The 24716-nt window shown below is 41.2% G+C and overlaps 1 protein-coding gene across 1 annotated transcript in view; it reads left to right on the forward strand.

The window, feature by feature from the left end:
* macrod1 (mono-ADP ribosylhydrolase 1) overlaps positions 1-24716 on the forward strand; it is a 102001-nt gene that overhangs the window by 69594 nt on the left and 7691 nt on the right. The window contains exons 7-9 of the mRNA XM_072437665.1: positions 13152-13273; positions 13639-13669; positions 16142-16215. Coding sequence (XP_072293766.1) covers positions 13152-13273; positions 13639-13669; positions 16142-16215 — 227 coding nt within the window. The remainder of the gene's footprint in view (positions 1-13151; positions 13274-13638; positions 13670-16141; positions 16216-24716) is intronic.

A 24716-nucleotide genomic window follows, 5' to 3' on the forward strand; every position in this document is an offset into this window, starting at 1 on the left:
CTTTCCCCTCCAGCAAGGGTGACTGTTCCATGTCCCTAGTGTCAGTTTCTGTGTGCAGGAGATCTGGTCGTCGGGACCCCCTGCTGTTCGACAAGCAAAAGCAAATCTGTCAAAAAACACAACCAAAACAACCTCATAGACAGTTTTTTTTGTCTTGCAGCCCTAGCAGACCCACCACAATGCTTTTTACCTGCAAGTTAAAATAAATAAGTAGTATTTTTATTTGCTTTCGTATGTATTGCATTGGTATGCAGAGTAGAGCTTGTGGTTCAATTTTGGAATTATAAAACAGATGAGATGAGGTTATAGGATAAAGGCCAAACCATGAGTATTTTATGATTATGAGTAATCTGGACAAATATACGCTATACTTTTTATACTAATTATATGTATACAAGCTGTACTGAACATCATTTCTAACACAGCATGTCCTCCATACCCACGCTTTGATGCACTCGCTCAGCTTTCACATATAAATCCTTCATGTATCTTCGAGACATGCTTCCGGGCCAGCTTTTTCCCCCCTCGCACATTCATGTCCCCTCTGGTTTGTGCACGTGTCAACGGGCTGTAAGCTATGGCAATGGGGGGGCGTGGGTGGAGGGCTGTTGATGTATGGTGGAACTAAAGCAACCCTGCCGATCGATTAATGTAAACACGAGCGAGGAGAGGCGCGGTAAAGTATAGGCCGACTCCTGACAGAAGTGTCTGCTCAGGTGAGAGAGAGAGAGAGGACGAGAGAGAGAGAGAGGAGAGAGAGAGAGAGAGAGAGAGAGAGAGAGAGAGAGAGAGAGAGAGAGAGAGAGAGAGAGAGAGAGAGAGAGAGAGAGAGAGAGAGAGAGAGAGAGAGAGAGAGAGAGAGAGAGAGAGAGTGAGAGAGAGAGAGAGAGAGAGAGAGAGAGAGAGAGAGAGAGAGAGAGAGAGAGAGAGAGAGAGAGAAGTGTGGATGAGGTAATGGCTTCAATAGAACAAACAATAATGACAAAGGACAAAGCGAGTTTAAATTGAAAGATATGAAGTAAGAGTCAAATTAAGGGAGGGTGATAGTAACTAATCTCAATTTTATTTAGACTTAAAGTATTTATATATATATTGTTTCAATAATTATAGGCTATCCAGATGATATTTTAACAATACATCCGGATGTGATAAAATGTGTCTGTAAATGTTGAGGTTCAAGTCTTGCCCAAAACAAGAATGGACCATAGAATTAACCCATAAAAGGCAGAAACGTACTAAATGTAATACCTTGTTTTATCCTAGACATTTTTCTCTTAGGTGAAATACTCAATATTCTAATTTTGCTTAACTACAAAAACAACATATTATGTATCTTTCGATATATTGCCGACCTCTAAGTAAAAAAGACGTGAATGTTATGTGTAATGTTTTAAAGCAGACAAAACTGGTATTTGATAGAACTAAATCTTTGAGAAAGAAGACAACGTTAGAAGAAATAAGAAGTTCTTAGAGACCATCCATATCTTTAACCCCGGTGGAATACGGGGGAGAAACGACAAAGAGGAACAGGCTTCCAGTTCACACACTGGACAGCCCACCACTCTGCCGGTCTCCCCGCGTCCACCTTCCTTTTATTAAGGACAATACAATAGTTACACATTAACCAGCTTCCCCTAAGTGGAAAAGGTCACTGGTACAGGTCACATACAGGACAGCTGGCCCACACTTTTAATACATTTCAGCACTTTACACTGTTGACATAGACGGTTGGTGGTGAAGCTAACAAGTTAGTTAGTCCTGTCTGTTAGTCCAAATAATAACTCCACTTTGATTTGGTTCATTTATTTCGTGAACACCACGTTCAGGTTAGCCACACAACAAAGTCTCCCTCGGTCCCACCCAGACACTATAACAGGTAAACAGAACAGTATCGCCCCCTAGCTGTCAGGCATGAGACGTGAAACTTACAGAAGTGAAACTTAAGAAACTAACAAACTCACTCTCTTTATAAAAACAAAAAAACACACAGCAACACAACATAACATGAGTGTAAGTGTTGTTGTTGAACAGTTATTTAACAGTCCAATGTCCTTCATGGAGAGCCTTAAGAAGCATGGCTGAGGAAGCTCCCTTTTTAGTAAGGCAGTCTGCAAGCTGCTCTTTAGTTTCAGACCACCAGTTCTTTGATTGAACTGATTTCTAAACGCAGTCGTTTTTCTGTGACAAACTTGGTAGACTTCAGTGCATCAACAAGAGAAAAGTTATCAGTGACACAGATTATTGGTACAGGATGTTCAGTGCTACCTGCATTAAGTTCAGAGAACAATGTTGAAAGAAAAATTGCAATGTCAATTCCCTCTGACATTGCTAGAGTTTCACCTGCAAGTGTACTTCTAACAATTCTCTTGATTCTCTTTGACTGCCATGAGATAGGAGAAAAACATCCATTGTCACCCATAAAAACAATAAAGTGCCCACCTTGAGTTCCTCCATCTGACAGATTACCAAAAGATGCATCAGTGAAAGTAACTAATTTTAAGTTACTGTCTTTACCAAGATGCTGGAAATTCAACTCAACAGACTTAGCCTTCAGTTTGCACACAACTCTGTTTGCTTCATTAATACTGTAGTCTGTACAGTAGCCTGTTTAAGATTTGATGCTAAGTTACTTGCATCAAACATGGCATCAGGTCTGCTCTGTCTGGCAATCCACAGAAGTTGCACTATCTTAGATCTGAGCTGATCTTGTTCTGCTTCAGTGAGGGGTGAGCCTGTCTCTGCTGCCCGTGAGGGTGTGAGAGGTATGGGATGTAAATGTTGAATGTATGTCTCTTGGTGTATTTGTACCTTTTTACTCAAAGTAACCAACTCCACACCCACATAAGAAAAGCTATCCTGAGCTTCACGACCAACATTGAACTTTGATCTGAGATGAGGCATGAGTCATAGAAAACATTTGTGTACCTCCCCAAATGAAATCATCAACATGACAAGCTAGTACACCAGTTACATTTTTGTCCTCATCTAACCAGTAGAAAACTGCAGGGTCAACTTTAGATATGACAGCTCCTGCTTCAATCATTATGCTTTTCACTCGGTTATACCAATAGAGTGAGGCATCAGCTAAACCATACACACATTTTCGCAGGAGGTCTGATGAAAATGTCTCTAGACAGTTCCAGTCCTTGAAAGAAGGCAGATTTTATGTCCATTGAACGAATTTGCCATTGTTTCTGACAACTGACTGCCACTAAGAGCCTCAGGGACTCTGAAGCACAGGTTGGAGAGTCCTTTTGTAGCTCAGAAACTTGTAGCTCCTCAAATCCTCGTGCAACAAGCCTGGCTTTTGGTACTAATCCGTTCTCAGTCTCTTTTAGAGTGCACACCCACCGAGTGGAAATGCACTTTTCTTTTTTTTTTTTGTATCCAACTTTTTATTTCATTGGACTTGGCTTCATCAAATGACAAATCCTTAGTGACAAAAACATCCTCGCATGTGTCACCACCAGGAGCCTGAACCTGAACTTGAAGATCTTCCAGCTGTAACAGATCCACTGCTTCATTGTTTCCCGCCACCTCAGCAGGCTCAAGCAGCTCAAAGTTATACCAGTCCTTATATTTTCCGGTGGCTTTTCCAGCACGTCCTAACACTTTAGCAGTACGTGAAACACCACTCTCTGCGTTTCTGAATGTAACAATTTGACCAGTCTTTATATTTCCAGCACCCCGTCTCTCTGCCCCAGCATATTCATGAGCAGGTGGAGGATCATTAGGCCCGAGCGCCACAAGCTGGCGAGAGGCCTATTAGTCTCGTAAGGCCGTGCGAAGCACGGCTGCGAAAGTGCGCACGTCCGAGCGCTCGCCCACTTCCAAACACTCACTAACGCACTCCTTCACTCATGCACGCCCCGTGCATACTAATTAGTAGTAGGAAAATGGAACTTTACCGTTGTAAACGGGCGAAGCCCGTGCAAAAGTGCGCACTAAACGAGCGGTCGTCATCCCCATATAAAGCACTCATTTGCGCTAAGTAGCTCACGAATACGTTCCCCATCTCTTGCATGTTCCGTGCATATAAGCATGTAATGCAAAAATTGAACATTATTACTGTATAGAGGGCCAAAAACACAAAGTGGGCGGAGCCCACTCAAAATTAACGAAAGTACCCGTCAGTGACCAGAGACCCACACCATGAAAATGTATAGTTTATGATATTTGGAAAATGGGAAACATTGTTTTCGCATCGGAATATTATTCTTTCTTCTTCTTCTCGGGACCAACCCCCCTATTTTTCACCCAGTGAACATTGACGAAAAGTCACAAAAATTTGCACACCTCTAAAAATCGTGCCTCTCTACATTCTGGCTATTTCCCTTTTCTAAAATAAAAAAAATTGGCGCGTCAGCGCCCCCAAATGTACCAAAAATGCATTGAGAGATGGATCATGAAATTTGGCGCAGAGGTAGATGGTGACAAGAGAAGTAAAAAATATTATTACGGCAACGCCGTCCGCCCAACCAAATGTCGGCCATATTGCTTCAAAAATGGCTAAACATGACTTCGGAGTTTTTCCAAACGTCGTATTTTTACAAACTCCTCCCAGGCCGTTGGCCCTAAAAAGCTGAAATTTGGTGAAAATGCTACTGAGGAGTGGGACATCAAAAGTTATCCAAATTACATTGATACCTGTCACGGTCTCTGTGCGGCGAAGCCGCAAACTGTAGCAAGAATTTCAGAAATCTCCCAAATTTAACATTTCTGCCGTTTGCGCAGATAAAGTCCGAATTGCGTCAAATTAGAATCAGTTGTTAAACTCTTTGCCCTAAACCTACTTGAAGTGAAATAAATTAATTTGGAGCCACAGCGCCCCCTACAGATTTTATATGGAGGTTAAATATTTAGTTTTGCGAAATTATATGAAATTTGACACACAACTCAATTTTGGCATCCCCATCAAAAAAGTCAATGAGACCCATGTCATAATTGTTATGGCGTTGCCGTAGCGATGACCAAAACCTCCCATGTTATTCCAATGGGGAAATCGCCAGAACATGTTTACACTTTAGACTTTCACGAACTCCTCTTAGGGCGTTAGACATATTAACCTGAAATTTGGTGAGACTCATCTTCAGGGGTGGACCGTCAAAAGTTATCCACATTTTTATTCAAAGAGTCACGGTGTCTGTGCGGCAAAGCCGCACATTTTGCCAAGAATTCAAAATAAAATTGCTTTTTGATGGTAAAACAAAGGGGAGAAGATGTGACAGCGTCACAGATTCAGCAGTAGGCGTAATAAAAGGACAATTGGGGCGCGTTAGCGCCCCCTCCTCTCGCGGCGGCGTGGCGAGGGCCGATCATTGCCGCTTGCGGCTATATTTGTCATTGTTTTCAGCATTTGTCTCTTCGGTATCCTCATTTATGTCATATGAGTGTTGTTCGTCCTCATTGTTTTCTTTATCACAGCTGGTCTGAGGTTCCTCATGTTCCTGATTGGCTTTCCTCAGCCTAAGTCGGTGAACTCTGACACAGGTGCCACCGTGTCTAACAAAAACAACAGCACCGTCCTGCCCAATGACCACCGCAGGCCCTTTCCACTCTGGACAGTCCACACGTTTGTAAAACACTTTGTCTCCCTGTTCATACCTCTCATCGTTGTGACGTATCTGTTTCTTTAGCGCTCTCCGTATTCGTTCGGAGCATTCTGCTTCTGTAAAGGCCTTCCTTGCAGTGTGCAGAGCTGAAATGTGTTTGGCAACCCACTCACTTTTAGTGGTGCCCTCTAGAGCAGGTGGTCTGTCAATCAACACCGAAGGTAGGTTAGGATTCTGCCCAAACACAAGCTGATGTGGGCTGTAACCATGGACACTTTGCATACAGTTCTTTGCCATAAGAGCCCAGTCCATGGCAGTGCTCCAGTCACATCTAGTAGTAGTTTTCACTTTGAGTATGATCTCTGTTAAGATAAGATAATGGGGAAATTTCATTGGTGCAACGCAGGTAGATACAGAGGTAGATACAGAAGAACAGATCACTTATAGGAAGTCTGAAAAACACTTTCAGTAGAAGATCTCCTATAAATAAATAAAAACTCCCATAGACAAATAAATAAATACCATTTCATGTGATCCCGACAGTAATTGCACATGAATATGTGTCACGACAGCACATAGATTGCACATGAATTTCACAGTAATTGCACATGAATTCCAACAGCAATTGCACATATGACAGAATTGCACATCAGTATTAGGTTAGGTCAGTATTGCGACGGGATAACGTGACGATCTCCAGGTAAGACGACTGTTCTCCGCAGTTTCATGAGTTCCTCCTTTGTGTAAACGCGGTACGGCGCCGGGCGGGGGGCGGGGCCGGAGCCGGGGGGCGGGGCCAGAGCCGGAGCCGGGGGGCGGGGCCGGAGCCGGGGGACTCAGAGCCAAGACACATCGCAACGACACGACGAAAACACTCAATCCAGCCGAATAAAGTCAAAACAAGTTAATTTAAAGCGATTCCAGTGCGTGTCCCGATCGTTCGTGAAGTTCCTCTTTCATATAAACGTGTATATAAACGTGTACCGACGACACGCCGTACTTTAGCGCGGCGGGAGGGCGCGGGGGGGGCTGGTGGGCTCGCTCGGAGCTAGCTCACGTCACAACAACACAACGAACGCAACGAAAAACGCTCAAATCCAGCCGAAAAAAAGTCAAAAACAGTTGAATTAAAAAACTATTCCAGCGCGTGTCCCTATCGCACAGTAAAATAGAAAAAATATACTAACTATATTTACAAAATATAGGAGATAAAGCACAATAAGTGTGAGAAAGAAGAGAGAGCGTTTACACCGGGCTGCTAGCTGTACCAGCGCCTTATGACGTATGAATTGTACGTATGAATTGACTGTTAAAGTTTGGTTGTGCCGTTCTAACAGCCCATTACTCCAGGGGCTGTATGCTGGTGTGGTTTTTACTTCAATATTAAAGTTTTCAGCCATGCCTCTCACTTCTTCATTATTAAACTCCCCACCATTGTCACTGAACAACTTTCGTGGTGGGCCGTGCACACTGATCCAATCATGAATAAAATGTTTAACGATCTCAGAGGATTTCTTGGTGGTCAAGACACTTCCTGCACTAAATCGAGTGAACTGGTCAATGATATGTAGGTACCACACCCCTGGCTCAAGCTCGTGCAGATCTACAGTCTCATTATACGTTGAAGCCAGTGGTAGGCCAGCCGCAGGTTTGGGTTTGGTCTTACAGTACTTTTGACATGCTTCACACTGACTTACAACCTTTTGTAGTAAGCCAATGCATTCTGTGTCTTTGTTTCCAGAACTACTTAAAAGCCTTTGTAGTTTGTCAGCAGAAGCATGCCCAAACTGCTTATGAAGTTTCTCTAAAACTTTTGTCTTCTCGCTTGTGTCCATTTTGTCTGTGCTTGTCAGCACTTCTTCCTCAGTAGTTGTTAATATCTGATCAGCATTAACAAAACATTTATCTTCACTGTCGATTATGTTCACACAGTAATGTCCTGAGCTTGTAAAGTCCAGTTTGATAGGTTGATTGAACATCACAGCACTGTCATTTTCCATGTCCAGAACTGTTCCTGCCCTTTTTAGAGATGTCTTGCTCAAAAGCAAGGGGATATTAACAGGGACAACTTCGGTTTCTATATTACACTTTGTGTAGCTGGTATCGTAACCTTTTTGACAGAGTGCACCACTTTTCCATCTCCAAACTTGAAGGGCCTATGACTTTGTGTTTCAGTTTTTATCATAGACTTTATGTTTTTCTTTCCAGACACATTAATGTAGTCGTCAAGCCACTGTTGTCCACACACTGTCCTAGTGCAAGCAGTGTCTATTATAGCGGAGCCAAAACATTCAGTCATGAATATTTCTGCATCTGTTGGCGATTCTTTTGTATACAGTGTAATGTTACACTCTTCCACGTTTGTCTTTTCTTCAATTATTTGAACACTCTCACCTTTGTGTGGACAGTGTTTTGCCCAATGAAACGTACTTTGGCATACAGCACACTTTGACCGCCGTCCGAACTTGTCCAGCGGGTTCGTACCGGGCAGTGGAGTTTTCGCTCTGGAACCCTGTTGCCAGGGCCTGTTTTGACATCGCTGCTCCGTTGCAAAAACAAATTCTTGACTAATTCCCTCTGTAGTGGCAATCGTTTTCCCGCTAAATATTCTCTTCAAAGCGGACTTCATAGAGGCGAATGTCAAATCCGTGCACGCAGTTAGAGCCAGCTGTCTGTCCGTCGTATCCAAGCACGCGGTGTCCAGCAGCTTAAAAGCCAAAACTGCATCGGGAAGCTCCATGTTGTAATTGCGCATACGCGAATATCGCTGTTCGAAATCAATAATATAGTCCACCATGGACACGTTTCCGCTTTTCATCATCCGGTCAAAGTTCGTGTACGCTTCATAGATCCGATCTTTTTCTTCTTTTAGGAACAAACTATCAAGTTTACCAAAAAGAGTGGCAATTCCCTTGTCTTTGTTTAAATCATCAACCGGAATTTCCATCGCCGTCTCCCGTGCTCTTCCAGATAGCGCCAACGCCACGGCAAGAGCTTGTTTTTTTTTCTCCAAATCGGTGACTCTAATCCACATGCCGACTTCATTCTTCCAGCTTTCATAGGGTTTTCCCTCTTCAAACGATGGCGGGACTCTGTAGTTACTAACCATCCTCTGCTACCAACGTTAGTCCAAATAATAACTCCACTTTGATTTGGTTCATTTATTTCGTGAACACCACGTTCAGGTTAGCCACACAACAAAGTCTCCCTCGGTCCCACCCAGACACGTATAACAGGTAAACAGAACAGTATCGCCCCCTAGCTGTCAGGCATGAGACGTGAAACTTAGAGAAGTGAAACTTAAGAAACTAACATTGTCGTTGCGAAGCAAGTAAGGTATTTCCATCTGTTTTCGTCTTTCATGAGAAACTGCTCCGTCTGCAAACAGCTCACACACTTAGAATCACTTCTTAGACTTTGAAGCAAACTAAATGTTAAGCACAATAATACATGATACATTACATGTTAAGCAAAATACATGATACATTAGTAAGATAAAATACACAAATCCAACAGTATTGAATAATTTGGCTGTGTGTAGAAGTGCGGACATGTTTTACATTAGCAGACGACTCTGACCTGCTGTTGAACTGGACATACAGAGCATGCACTGATCCAGACGACTGCTTCTGCCGAGCCGCTTTGTTTACTGTCGCGTTTCACACGTAGCTGAGTGTTAACTTGTAAACATTTACACAGGCACGCTGAGCCATATGTGCTCAACAGTTGAAATCCAAGTAGGCCGGTGGATAAAGATGTGGCAGCATATTTGAGTGTGATAATTCGACTGGTCTGAGTACACATATGGACATGTCACAGTGTCTGCATGCTTTCTCCCTCTGTAAACAAAGGTTTTTGTGTATCATCCCCTGCTGTTCATATGGAAGCTGTTAATTGACACAAATAACCTGTTTTGAATACAAAATAAAACTGATTATATTCTGAGCAGATTAGAACACAATTGGTGTAAGACAAATTTATGATGAAAATGTGTGGGAGAGTTACCAGGTAACATACTAGAATGTGTGTGAAGCAGCGCCTACATTGAACTGTTCAGCAAACATGTCTAGGTAGACTGACTTATAGATTCACAGCAATATGCAGGGCCAGAGTGTGAGCGGCTCTTATTTTGTTATTATACATGCATGCACAATTTATTCTCCTGTTCAAGGTTACAATTGGGTTGAATAGCCTTATGAGATCCTTGTGACTAAGAGCTACTGAACTTTGAGCTTATTTTAATGTTGCATGGCATATATAGCATAATGATTACAGCAGTCGAATGCAATGTTATTAATAATAGCTGGTTTATTCTACACACTTAAAGTTTAGGTTTTTTTTTTATTTGTAGGGTGTCATCCTGCTCACACTTACTGTGGCTATCCTGCTTCAAAATACAGTCGATGTAATTAAATACTATTGGTGTCTGCACATACATTTTTGCACATAAATGGCCTTTGATTGAAATACTTTATAAACTGGGGCTGAGTAATTTCTCAGGGACACAAGAAAGGACTGTGGCGTTCCTTTCTCTCACATCTGTGGACTCAGCGTAAGCCGTGTTTGCACTGGGCCCTTTTATCTGCCGTCTTCAGGGGACATAGGCGCTCCTCACACGTTCTTTTGAAATGTTGCCATCGCAGCGCAGCGCCTTCAATTCTCCTGAATGGTTCCAGGGTGATTTCCTTGTAAATATTCTACAAAGGAGCAAAAGAAAACAATTGGATTTAGCTCGGAAACTATACATTGATACGCAAAACACTAAAAACTTAACAATTGTAGTTTGTCCTTGTCTGTAAATAAATTGCTTATCATTTTATATTACCTGTTCCTAAAAGATGCACACATATTCATTTATTATTATTTTATTAAAGAAAGCCATAGCATGAACTCAACTTCATATTTGAAATGGCATGCTAAATATAGAGCAGTGAGATCACTGTATCGCTGTTTGGCTGAACATAATTATCAGATCCTTCTTTGCTAACCAAATACTCCCCACTGATTGTGGTTAGCTGACAGAAGTTCCTTGTCAATAGACACAACGGCATTTGGAGGCAGCATGAATACACATGTGAAAATAGATCACCTGATCATGTTTAAGAAAATCCCCCAACGAACGCTGAGTTAAATCTTTTTGCCTAATGTGCTCCGATCCTCTGAGGGTGGGATTAAAACTGCCTCAGTTTCTGTATTTGACACTGAAGAGAGAGAGACTAATAACTGTGATTTATGCATGTGAGGCACTCTTTACTAAACTACTGAGGAGAAATTAGACCATTTAAGACAGTTTTCTCAACTTCAAAGATTTTTTAAGAAGACAGTGAGACATGTTTAAAATAGATTATATGTATAAGGAACTCTTTATTTATCCTTTTCATTAAAAACAGTCTAAGCACGTGGACTTGTAGATTCTGATGCTCAGTTCATTTCAAGATATAAGTGAACATTTTCAATAACATTTAAAGGGAATACGGAAAGATATGACTTTTTATTAGTGCTTCTAAAGTGTGTATTGATCATTCTTGCTTTTTGGCTCATTTATTACTATATGTTATTTGTATTGAATTTGAATGTGAACCAATATTTTGCTTAAATCTCTACAGTGGATGTTTCTGGATCCTGGTAATAAAAGGAGGAATCACGACAAAACATCAAAGCACAATTTATGTCAACGCAGACCATTTTACCAAAGCCACTTATTCTGAATCATAATAGGTTTATTGCCATCTCAGAGATAGAACCCGGCCCTATCTCTGATGAATCTATATCCACTAGAGTAGACTTCTGTGCTTTCAGATGCATTTTACACCCTGATGCTCCTTAAGTCTTAATACTGATAGGATTATTGTGTTATGGAGTTATCTGCGAGCCTGCTATGATTGACATCTATGGCAATACAATCTTCAATCCCACTTCATCTTATTAGTTTTTCCCTTATGCAAGTGGCCGGATATTTGCCCATCATCATTGAACAACTCTATTTCCTAGCAAAAATCTCACATTTATTTTTGATACTGGTTCTATACGTTTTAATATTTTACAGTGTGCTCAGCCCTATATAACATGAGCATTACCACTGAGTGCTTCCATACTTCAACAGCAGGACTCAAATCTAAGTCAAGATTATATTATTCCAGGGAAATTTGCGAGAAGAATGACATCTCAGTGGTGGTTTGATGTGTTGGTGAATCAGATTTTTTTTGGGTGGTTGTGACTCTGGCACCTCAAAGATTTACATCAAAAACTGTTCCAGACTATAACCGCATCTATGAGCTTGTCTGTCCTAACGTTACCTTTGCCTATCCATTATACATTGTATGAGACGTAGTTGGTTTGCTCTTTATTCAGTCAATTAGTTCAAGTGAAAAACCTCAGCAGGCATCAGGAACAAAAGCTTCATTAAGCTGAAAATAGATGGTGGAGGCTGTGCCATTAGTCAGTCTGTTAGACAGTCTCAAGAATCTTTCACACATAGCATTGGGAAAGCAAGTTTTCAAGGTGAGAGTGTTCCTTAAAATTCTAGCTCATGCTCAGTAAAGCCTTTCTGTGTGGAGTTTGGCTGTTCCTTCGGTGTCTTAGTGAGTTTCATAGCGGAAATTCATTTTTCCCAATTAACCTAAAACGTACACAAATCGGATTCAATAATGAACAAAAAACAACTGGAAGCTGTTGATTGAAAAGAAAATGATTAATGAAGCGGTTTCAGTTTCTGCATGGACATCTCAGATTGGGTAAAAGATCTGGAGAAAGGGTCCTCTGCAGCAGCAGAGACCAGAGATCTTGAAGTGTGGATAAATATAACAGAAAACATCCTCTCGCTTGATTTTTGTGCAGTTTTCAGCTTTTCAGTTTTTAGTTTAGTTCAGTTTATTTGAGCATTATTAGTGAGCATCAGTTGAGTTCATTGTAAACATACAAATTTTGGGCACTGTTTTGTTATAATGGAAATCCATTATAACAAAACAGTGCCCAAAATTTGTCTTCAAACCACCTTTCTTTCTATTATATTTTTGTGTACATTTATGTTGACGGCTGTGAACGTTTCACACAGGGAATATGACAAACTTTATGTTTATAGCATAACACATAGCCGTGCATACATTTGTAGAATGTGAAAATAAAAATACAAAAATTAACAACAAACTAACATGTTCATATGTCCTTTCGGCTACTTTTCCCACACTGGTCCATTACCTTCAAGCCAAGTAAAGAAACAGTAAGACTATCCTTTTCTTGTGTTCTTGTTCCTACTTCAGTTAAGACAACCTTCTCTTGAAAGGAGTTCCCTCTGGTTCCGATATTTCAAGGCAGTGTCAGTCAAAGTGCAAGCAGACACTCATGATGAAATTGCTCTATTTTTCACTGCTTTACACTTAACTATTCACAAAAAGTTTATGTTTCGCTAGTTCTCCTTCACCCACTGCATATACAATGATTTCAACTTCATTCCACTGAATTATCATGTAATCTGACCTTTGGCAGTAAGATTCTGCTAAGACTGCTAAGAGATATATATATATATATATATATTGCATATTGCATATTAAATAACAATAATGTTATATATAAACCTTGTTTACCTGTGTTTGTTTGTAGATGTGATCCATACTGTGGGGCCAATCGCACAAGGACAAGTGGGCGATGCTGAGAAGAGAGCTCTGAGATCGTGTTATGAGAACAGCCTGCAGACGGCCATCGACAGTGGGGCTCGATCAGTGGTGAGAACATGTCGAGCATTGGGGGCCACAGCACCTTTAAATACACATAAATGTACAGTAGAGTAAGTACAGAACATTTCCTATTAGCCTTTTTAGTCACTACAGGTGCAGGCATGTTCATCATAATAATGACCTGTATACTGCTAGGGCTGCTCAGTGGTGTAGAGAGAGACTTCTTTCTGTTTATGGCCTCGTCAACATAGTGAGGGCTAAACAACATACAATCTGTGAAAAGCACAACTGTAGTAACAATGCAATGAGAGATGTGTTCATTGGCGTGGATCTGAGCGATGGATAAAAACTGGCACTTGTGTGATCATTTTGCCGCTGTAAATCACTTTTTGTTGTTGTTTTTTACTTTGCAGGCTTTCCCTTGCATCTCAACAGGAATCTACGGTCAGTGCGTTTTTACACCCATTTAAACTACACAAGAACAAACACTCTTATCCACTCAATTGTATGAGAGAGATGTCGTTTTTATCTTTCCTCAAGTGTTTATTGCTGCTGCGGGGCTTTGAGCTTTAAGTGGCACTGGCCCTTTTTGGTCTGGATTGCTCTGTTTTCATCATGTTCTTGTTGTTTCGTTCTTTCTGTGACTGTATTAAACTGGTGTGGAGCCAGTATGTGACACTTATCTGCTCCGGCCCAGAGGTGCTCTTCAGATTAAGGCCTAGGATTAAGAGCGTCAGATTAAGATAGATTAGGCCAGCGATTGTGTCATGTTGAAAGTAATCCCTCTTCATGCTGGGAGGAGAAGGACGTAAGGATGGTGCGCTGCACGCTCCCTGGGGTGCACTCTGGGGTTTGGGCCAGGATTTGACATAATTCCACGCAGAGAAAGGCCAAACATGTAATTGATTCAAGTGTCATGGTCCTTTGTAGTTAGAAACCCCAAAAGTTTACAACAATTGTCTATATTATAGAACAAACTGTATTAACCCAACCTCCAGAAAAGAAATAATGATCATATTTATATTAATACGCATTTTTTAAAAACATATATTTATTTACTTTTTATTATATAATATATCAAATACTAGTAGGGCTGCAACAAGTAACTCGATTATTTGCAAATATCTGATTATAGAAATAGTTGTCCACCAATTAAGTAATCAAGTAATCATTATCTGGACTATGTACAGACTCCAGAAGAGGTTTTACGACTCAAAGCAGGAATTACACAAAAGTACGCATTCAAAAACGTTATTGTCCACAGATGTGGAAATTTGCCTTTGGTTTCACAATTAAAAACATACCCTGAGCTCCACATGGCACACTTGGCTCAACATTTCATAATGCAACATATAAAAGATGACTTGTTACATAAAACAACGCACCACAAGTAATAACGGAGAATACACATCATTACTGAACCTTCATAGAGTAAGCCGCTTGGACCGCCCTTGGTACAATGGAGTTCTTAAATATATTTTTGTTTGCTGATAATGACACAGGAAATGTGTTTTTGATTAAAACACTCTTTCGTCTGTGAATATTCTCCACCATGATGTCCTCAAACAGCTTCACGTCAGCTTTATCCGGGTAACACTTTGTAAGAATATGCTACTCACAGGTCTTTTGCTTTCTGAATATCTAATCCATTAATCAAAACAATAATCGCTAGACTAATCGGTTAAAACAATAACCATTATTTGCAGCCCCAAATACTAATGTCTGTGTTGTGTTGTGCTCATTAGTCCTCTGGCTGCCACACTTTCCCCCGCCACATTTACAAAGTCTCACATTTGTGCAGTTTTCATAGTTGCATCATAAATGTATTTAAGTGAGACCTTTTCTTACTGACTCAGTTAAGATAAGATATTCCTTTATTGTCCCACATGGGGAAATTTCATTGGTGCAACGCAGGTAGATACAAAGGTAGATACAGAAGAACAGAACAGATCACTTATAGGAAGTCTGAAAAACACTTTCAGTAGAAGATCTCCTATAAATAAATAAAAACTCCCATAGACAAATGAATAAATAAATACATAAATACCATTGCATGTGATCACGACAGTAATTGCACATGAATATGTGTCACGACAGCACATAGATTGCACATGAATTTCATAGTAATTGCACATGAATTGCACATGAATTCCAACAGCAATTGCACATACGACAGAATTGCACATCAGTATTAGGTTAGGTCAGTATTGCGAGTGTTCAGTAGTTGAATACTATTGACAATATAACTGGTATTTAATATTCAACTGTAAATTGCCAGTTAAGCTGAATTACTCACAGTGGGCTCTGAAGCCTTTTTGTACTGTATGAACAAGATTTGGCTTAGTGTAATCAAAAGAAAGGAAAGACAATTTTCACTTATTTTCCATCATGCAATAAAATACTTATAAATCATAATTAGCCCAACTTCTTGAACTTCTGCTGTTTGATTGTACTTTTCTTACAACAACAAGGTCCTGTGTCCAATCTCAACTAAATTTGTGTGGAGTTTCCCGGTTTGAGTTTGGATTCTTCCACCTAAAACATTTACAATATAAGATAATCTTCTAGCTAGGAACACTTGACCATAAACCCAAAGGTCAAAATCTGGCCAGTGGTCCCTGGAGCTAAACTGCGGTTGGGTCAAATGCAATTATCTGTGTTGGCATAAACATTGTAATGTATGTGAGCATCAGAACCTCAAGCAGCACTGCATTAAAACAGGTTTCTGAAACTAAAAAATGGCTTTGAGAGAAAGTGCTTTTAGATTTGTCTGTGTTGAGCATGTAGATTTCCTACACCCCTCCAAAGGAATAAGGTAAGACGATTTTTGCAGAAGGCAAATGGGCAGTAAAAGTCTTGTGGGGACATGAGCTTATTGTCTCCTCTTGTTTGATTTGTTGTATGCTGTTGGTGCAGGATATCCGCCAGAGCAGGCCGTGCACGAGGCATTAGCCACTGTGAGGGATTTTCTGGATGAGCACCATGAAAAGGTGTGTATTTCTGTGCACATTTCTCACAACCATCTCCTCCAGGTATTCTTCCTCTCACACAGCTGTTGTTGTTGTTTTTTTCTGGAGAGGAAAGGAGGCTGCATGGAGACACACATGCACAAACATACATTGTAATGCACACAGACTCCTTTTTCAAGTTGTGGCTCACATGCTCATGGCCAAGTCTGTGTTTTAATTGGCTCCTTGCGGGACTAAGCCCAACTCACACAAATGCATGCTTGTCTCTCTGGTGAAAGCAAGCGGAGAAAAGACAAAATGATGGAATAGATGACTGGAGGGGAAGCCAGCGCTGAAGAACAAAGAGTAAACTTTCCAATCAGACGTCTACATCCTTAAAACTCTCCTCCTCGACTTCTAAGACCTCCTCTCAGTCCTCCCTCCTCTTTTGTCTTTAGGCAGCACACGGCACCACCCATTGAGCCTGTTGATAATGTTATTGTTAGCCTTGGTCTCATGAGCCTATGCAGCAATACTAAGCGGATGATGCCATCAGCCATGCAGTGTTTAACAAACAAATGCTTGCTCAAAATGCATCCCGTTGTAGAGGACGTGCCCTCAAAAGTACTGGAAATGTTTTATTTACACACAAAATACTCCAGTGTGTTTTAAAGAAAGAGAGAGATGTTTTATTGTAAACATGAGGGATGGACAAACCAGAGTATGTCGTGAGTGCGTATGAACCTTTATTGTTAAACCGTTGATTGTTTACTGTTTGTGTTGTTGGCTCACTGAAGACCTGAACTCCCTAATGCTAAAACTGAAATTAAAATTTGCACACGCGATGAGCCACACAATAAACTCAGAGCACAGAGCTGTGGTGTCAACAGTCTTCATTATCGACAATAATAAAAAATATAGCCGCAAGCGGCAATGATCGGCCCACGCCGCAAGAGGATTGTCCTTTTATTACGCCTACTGCTGAATCTGTGACGCTGTCACATCTTCTCCCCTTTGTTTTACCATCAAAAAGCAATTTTATTTTGAATTCTTGGCAAAATGTGCGGCTTTGCCGCACAGACACCCTGACTCTTTGAATAAAAATGTGGATAATTTGTGATGGTCCACCCCTGAAGATGAGTCTCACCAAATTTCACATTGATAGGGCTGACGCCCTGGGAGGAGTTGTTGAAAGTATAAAGTGTAAGCATGTTCTGGTGATTTCCCCATTGGAATAACATGGGAGGTTTCAGTCATCGCTACGGCAAAGCCATAACAATTATGACATGGGTCTCATTGACTTTTTTGATGGGGATGCCAAAATTGAGTTGTGTGTCAAATTTCATAAAATTTCGCAAAACTAAACATTTAACCTCCATATAAAATCTGTAGGGGGCGTTGTGGTGCCAAATTAATTTATTTCACTTCAAGTAGGTTTAGGGCAAAGAGTTTAACAACTGATTCTAATTTGACGCAATTCGGACTTTATCTGCGCAAACGGCAGAAATGTTAAATTTGGGAGATTTCTGAAATTCTAGCTACAGTTTGCGGCTTCGCCGCACAGAGACCGTGACAGGTATCAATGTAATTTGAATAACTTTTGATGTCCCACTCCTCAGTAGCATTTTCACCAAATTTCAGCTTTTTAGGGCCAAGGCCCTGGGAGGAGTTCGTAAAAGTACGACGTTTGGAAAAACTCCCGAGTCATGCTTAGCCATTTTTGAAGCAATATGGCCGACATGTGGTTGGGCGGACGGCGTTGCCGTAATAATATTTTTTACTTCTCTTGTCACCATCTACCTCTGCGCCAAATTTCATGATTCTACGATCAGATTTTTTTGGGGTCATTTCCTATCTCTCAATGCATTTTTGGTACATTTGGGGGCGCTGACGCGCCAATTTTTTTTTATTTTAGAAAAGGGAAATAGCCAGAATGTAGAGAGGCACAATTTTTAGAGGTGTGCAAATTTGTGTGACTTTTTGTCAATGTTCACTGGGTGAAAAATAGGGGGGTTGGTCCCGAGAAGAAAGAAAGAAAGAAGAAAGAAGATTAAAGCCGCAAGCGGCATCCAACGGCCCTCGCAGGCCGCCGGCCTTCCGACTCTGCTCTCTGCATTTTACTGAGATGGCGCTAACGCAATTGTCTAAGAACTAAGACAGCGACACATTGGACATGTACAATGCTGTGCTTAACCAGTGCAAATGAACACAAATGTTGGTCAAATGTGCAGCTCCAGCGCACAGAGACCGTGACACTTGGAATAAAAATATGGATAACTTTTGATGCTCCGCTTGTGTAGATTATTTTCCCCAAATATGAGCTTGATCGAGCTATTGCCCACAGAGGAGTTCATTAAAGTGTGAAGCATTTGGCGTTTTTCCCATTTCTGACATATATTTGCAGCTCCACGGCACAGAGACCGTACCACTTAAAATCAAAATATGGATAACTTTTGATGCCCCGTTTGTGTAGATGATTTTCCCCAAATATGAGTTTGATCGGACAATCGCCCTAGGAGGAGTTTGTTAAAGTGTGAAGCGTAAAAATGTGGTGATTTGAGCGATTTTGCGATTTTCCCATAAGGATAACATGGGATGTTTCTGTCATCGCTACGGTTATGCCGTACAAAATATGACTTTGGCTCTCATACTTGTATGATCAGGATGGCAAATTAGAATTTAGTGCAAAATGTCATGTCATTTGGAAAAACTCTATTGTTTATAGGCCACTCTGAAGGCCAAATAGTCAGAATTCTGGGAAACGTTTGCGGCTCCGTCGCACAGAGACCGTAAAAGTTATCCTTAAAATTTGGATAACTTTAGATGCACCACTTGTCTAGGGGACGTACACCGATTTTGAGGTTGGTGGGCAAAACGCACTAGGAGGACTTCGTTAAAGTGTAAAACATAAAAATGTGGTAATTTGAGAGATTTTGTGGTTTTCCCATAGGGATAACATGGGAGGTTTCTGTCATCGCTACGACTACGCCGTAAAAATTTAGGCATTTTTGTGATTGGCTTTTGTGATCGGGACGGCAAAATAGAATTTTGGGTAAAGTTTAGACAATTTTGGTAAAACTAATTTTTGACCTTCAATGTTAATTTAAAGGTCACTCTGTAGGGGGCGCTATCGTGGCCATTTCAATTTTGTCAGCCTAAACTGGTCCAAACTAGAAAGTTTAACAACTGATTCAAATTTGGTCCTAATCGGACTGGTTTTGATCAAATGGGAGCAATTTTTAGATCTGCAATATTCCAAAATAAGTTGTCCAACTTTGCGGCTGCGCCGCACACAGGCCGTAAAAGGTATCTCAAAAAATTGGATAACTTTAGATGCCCCACTTGTCCAGAGGACGTACGCCGATTTTGAAGTCGGTGGGCAAAACGCCCTAGGAGGAGTTCGTCAAAGTTTGACGTAAACAAAATGGCTAACTCAGCTTGTTTTCATTTTCAAAGGAAGATGGCGGCCATAGGGTAAGTCTGGGGGCGTGGCCACAATAATATTTTTTTTTTGTCCTCACGAGAGGAATACGTGTCCCGAATTTCGTAGCTTTACGCCAAAGTTGACCTCGGGGCGTCTCCCATAGGCGCAATGTATTTTGACTTTTGTCTGTGGCGCTGTCGCGCCATTTCTTAACGAAAAAAAAAATGGCCCAGAAAAAATACAATTTTTCGCCGATTCTGAATTTTGGGCAAAGTTTGGTGAGTTTTTGAGCATGTTCAGGGGGTCAAATTAGAGATCAAAGCGCTGAAGAAGAACAAGAAAAATTAAAGCCGCAAGCGGCATCCAACGGCCCTCGCGGGCCGCCGGCCTTCCGACTCTGCGCTTTTGACTTGATAAAGATGGCGCCCTTATTGTGTGTTGAATAAAAAAAAGAACTTGACAGACGGCGACACATTGGACATGGCCAATCCAGTGCAAATGAACACAAGTGTCAGTCAAATTTGCTGCGCCGCCGCACAGAGACCGTAGCACTTGGAATAAAAATATGGATAACTTTTGATGCCCCGCTTGTGTAGATGATTTTTCCCAAAGTAAAGCTTGATCGAGCTATTGCCCACGGAGGAGTTTGTTAAAGTGTGAAGCGTAAATGTGAACATTTCAAGGATTTGGCGTTTTTCCCATTTGCTACAGTATATTTGCAGCTCCACGGCACAGAGACCGTAGCACTTGGAATAAAAATATGGATAACTTTTGATGCCCCGTTTGTGTAGATGATTTTCCCCAAATATGAGCTTGATCGGGCAATCGGCCTAGGAGGAGTTCGTTAAAGTGTGAAGCGTAAAAATGTGGTGATTTTAGAGATTTCGCTGTTTTCCCATTTCTGACATATATTTGCGGGTCCGCCACACAGAGACCGTAGCACTTAGAATCAAAATATGGGTAAGTTTTGATGCCCCGCTTGTGTAGATGATATTCTCCAAATATGAACTTGATCGGACAATCGCCCTAGGAGGAGTTTGTTAAAGTGTGAAGCGTAAAAATGTGGTGATTTGAGCGATTCTACGATTTTCCCATAAGGATAACATGGGATGTTTCTGTCAACGCTACGGTTACGCCGTACAAAATATGACTTTGGCTCTCATACTTTTATGATCAGGATGGCAAATTAGAATTTTGTTCAAAATATCATGTCATTTGGAAAAACTCTATTGTTTATAGGCCACTCTGAAGGCCAAATAGTCAGAATTCTGGGAAACGTTTGCGGCTCCGTCGCACAAAGACCGTAAAAGTTATCCTTAAAATTTGGATAACTTTAGATACACCACTTGTCTAGAGGACGTACACCGATTTTGAGGTTGGTGGGCAAAACGCACTAGGAGGACTTCGTTAAAGTGTAAAACATAAAAATGTGGTAATTTGAGAGATTTTGTGGTTTTCCCATAGGGATAACATGGGAGGTTTCTGTCATCGCTACGACTACGGCGTAAAAATGTAGGCATTTTTGTGATTGGCTTTTGTGATCGGGACGGCAAAATAGAATTTTGGGTAAAGTTTAGACAATTTTGGTAAAACTAATTTTTGACCTTCAATGTTAATTTAAAGGTCACTCTGTAGGGGGCGCTATCACTGCCATTTCAATTTTGTCAGCCTAAACTGGTCCAAACTAGAAAGTTTAACAAATGATTCAAATTTGGTCCTAATCGGACTGGTTTTGATCAAATGGGAGCAATTTTTAGATCTGCAATATTCCAAAATAAGTTGTCCAACTTTGCGGCTGCGCCGCACACAGACCGTAAAAGGTATCTCAAAAAATTGAATAACTTTAGATGCCCCACTTGTCCAGAGGACGTACGCCGATTTTGAAGTCGGTGGGCAAAACGCCCTAGGAGGAGTTCGTCAAAGTTTGACGTGAACAAAATGGCTAACACAGCGTGTTTTCATTTTCAAAGGAAGATGGCGGCCATAGGGTAAGTCTGGGGGCGTGGCCACAATGATTTTTTCTGTTTGTCCTCACGAGAGGAATGCGTGTCCCGAATTTCGTAGCGTTACGCCAAAGTTGACCTCGGGGCGTCTCCCTCGGGGCGTCTCCCATAGGCGCAATGTATTTTGACTTTTGTCGGTGGCGCTGTCGCGCCATTTTTTAACGAAAAAAAAAATGGCCCAGAAAAAATAAAATTTTTCGCCGATTCTGAATTTTGGGCAAAGTTTGGTGAGTTTTTGAGCATGTTCAGGGGGGCAAATTAGAGCTCAAAGCGCTGAAGAAGAACAAGAAAAATAATAATAAAAATTAAAGCCGCAAGCGGCATCCAACGGCCCTCGCGGGCCGCCGGCCTTCCGACTCTGCGCTTTCGACTTGATAAAGATGGCGCCCTTATTGTGTGTTCAATTAAAAAAGAACTTGACAGACGGGGACACATTGGACATGGCCAATCCAGTGCAAATGAACACAAGTGTCAGTCAAATTTGCTGCGCCGCCGCACAGAGACCGTAGCACTTAGAATATAAATATGGATAACTTTTGATGCGCCGCTTGTGTAGATGATATTTCCCAAAGTAAAGCTTGATCGAGCTATTGCCCACGGAGGAGTTTGTTAAAGTGTGAAGCATGAATTTGAACATTTCAAAGATTTGGCGTTTTCCCATTTGTGACAGTATGTTTGCAGCTCCACGGCACAGAGACCGTACCACTTAAAATCAAAATATGACTGACTTTTGATGCCCCGCTTGTGTAGATGATTTTCCCCAAATATGAGCTTGATCCGGCAATCGCCCTAGGAGGAGTTCGTTAAAGTGTGAAGCGTAAAAATGTGGTCATTTTAGAGATTTCGCTGTTTTCCCATTTCTGACATATATTTGCGGGTCCGCCACACAGAGACCGTAGCACTTAGAATCAAAATATGGATAACTTTTGATGCCCCGCTTGTGTAGATGATTTTCTCCAAATATGAACTTGATCGGACAATCGCCCTAGGAGGAGTTCATTAAAGTGTGAATCGTAAAAATGTGGTGATTTGAGCGATTCTGCGATTTTCCCATAAGGATAACATGGGATATTTCTGTCATCGCTACGGTTACGCCGTACAAAATATGACTTTGGCTCTCATACTTTTGTGATCAGGATGGCAAATTAGAATTTTGTTCAAAAAATCATGTCATTTGGAAAAACTCTATTGTTTATAGGCCACTCTGAAGGCCAAATAGTCAGAATTCTGGGAAACGTTTGCGGCTCCGTCGCACAGAGACCGTAAAAGTTATCCTTAAAATTTGGATAACTTTAGATGCACCACTTGTCTAGAGGACGTACAGCGATTTAGAGGTTGGTGGGCAAAACGCACTAGGAGGACTTCGTTAAAGTGTAAAACATAAAAATGTGGTAATTTGAGAGATTTTGTGGTTTTCCCATAGGGATAACATGGGAGGTTTCTGTCATCGCTACGACTACGGCGTAAAAATTTAGGCATTTTTGTGATTGGCTTTTGTGATCGGGACAGCAAAATAGAATTTTGGGTAAAGTTTAGACAATTTTGGTAAAACTAATTTTTGACCTTCAATGTTAATTTAAAGGTCACTCTGTAGGGGGCGCTATCGCGGCCATTTCAATTTTGTCAGCCTAAACTGGTCCAAACTAGAAAGTTTAACAACTGATTCAAATTTGGTCCTAATCGGACTGGTTTTGATCAAATGGGAGCAATTTTTAGATCTGCAATATTCCAAAATAAGTTGTCCAACTTTGCGGCTGCGCCGCACACAGACCGTAAAAGGTATCTCAAAAAATTGGATAACTTTAGATGCCCCACTTGTCCAGAGGACGTACGCCGATTTTGAAGTTGGTGGGCAAAACGCCCTAGGAGGAGTTCGTCAAAGTTTGACGTGAACAAAATGGCTAACACAGCGTGTTTTCATTTTCAAAGGAAGATGGCGGCCATAGGGTAAGTCTGGGGGCGTGGCTACAATGATTTTTTTTGTTTGTCCTCACGAGAGGAATGCGTGTTCCGAATTTCGTAGCTTTACGCCAAAGTTGACCTCGGGGCGTCTCCCATAGGCGCAATGTATTTTGACTTTTGTCGGTAGCGCTGTCGCGCCATTTTTTAACGGAAAAAAAAATGGCCCAGAAAAAATAAAATTTTTCGCCGATTCTGAATTTTGGGCAAAGTTTGGTGAGTTTTTGAGCATGTTCAGGGGGTCAAATTAGAGATCAAAGCGCTGAAGAAGAACAAGAAAAATTAAAGCCGCAAGCGGCATCCAACGGCCCTCGCGGGCCGCCGGCCTTCCGACTCTGCGCTTTTGACTTGATAAAGATGGCGCCCTTATTGTGTGTTGAATAAAAAAAGAACTTGACAGACGGCGACACATTGGACATGGCCAATCCAGTGCAAATGAACACAAGTGTCAGTCAAATTTGCTGCGCCGCCGCACAGAGACCGTAGCACTTGGAATAAAAATATGGATAACTTTTGATGCCGCGCTTGTGTAGATGATTTTTCCCAAAGTAAAGCTTGATCGAGCTATTGCCCACGGAGGAGTTTGTTAAAGTGTGAAGCGTAAATGTGAACATTTCAAGGATTTTGCGTTTTTCCCATTTGTGACAGTATATTTGCAGCTCCACGGCACAGAGACCGTACCACTTAAAATCAAAATATGGATAACTTTTGATGCCCCGTTTGTGTAGAGGATTTTCCCCAAATATGAGCTTGATCGGGCAATCGGCCTAGGAGGAGTTCGTTAAAGTGTGAAGCGTAAAAATGTGGTGATTTTAGAGATTTCGCTGTTTTCCCATTTCTGACATATATTTGCGGGTCCGCCACACAGAGACCGTAGCACTTAGAATCAAAATATGGGTAAGTTTTGATGCCCCGCTTGTGTAGATGATATTCTCCAAATATGAACTTGATCGGACAATCGCCCTAGGAGGAGTTTGTTAAAGTGTGAAGCGTAAAAATGTGGTGATTTGAGCGATTCTACGATTTTCCCATAAGGATAACATGGGATGTTTCTGTCAACGCTACGGTTACGCCGTACAAAATATGACTTTGGCTCTCATACTTGTATGATCAGGATGGCAAATTAGAATTTCGTTCAAAATATCATGTCATTTGGA

The sequence above is a fragment of the Eucyclogobius newberryi genome, unplaced genomic scaffold, assembly GCF_026437365.1.
Source record: "Eucyclogobius newberryi isolate DKJ021-1_F unplaced genomic scaffold, fEucNew1.0.hap1 SCAF_11, whole genome shotgun sequence".
Lineage (NCBI taxonomy): Eukaryota > Metazoa > Chordata > Actinopteri > Gobiiformes > Gobiidae > Eucyclogobius > Eucyclogobius newberryi.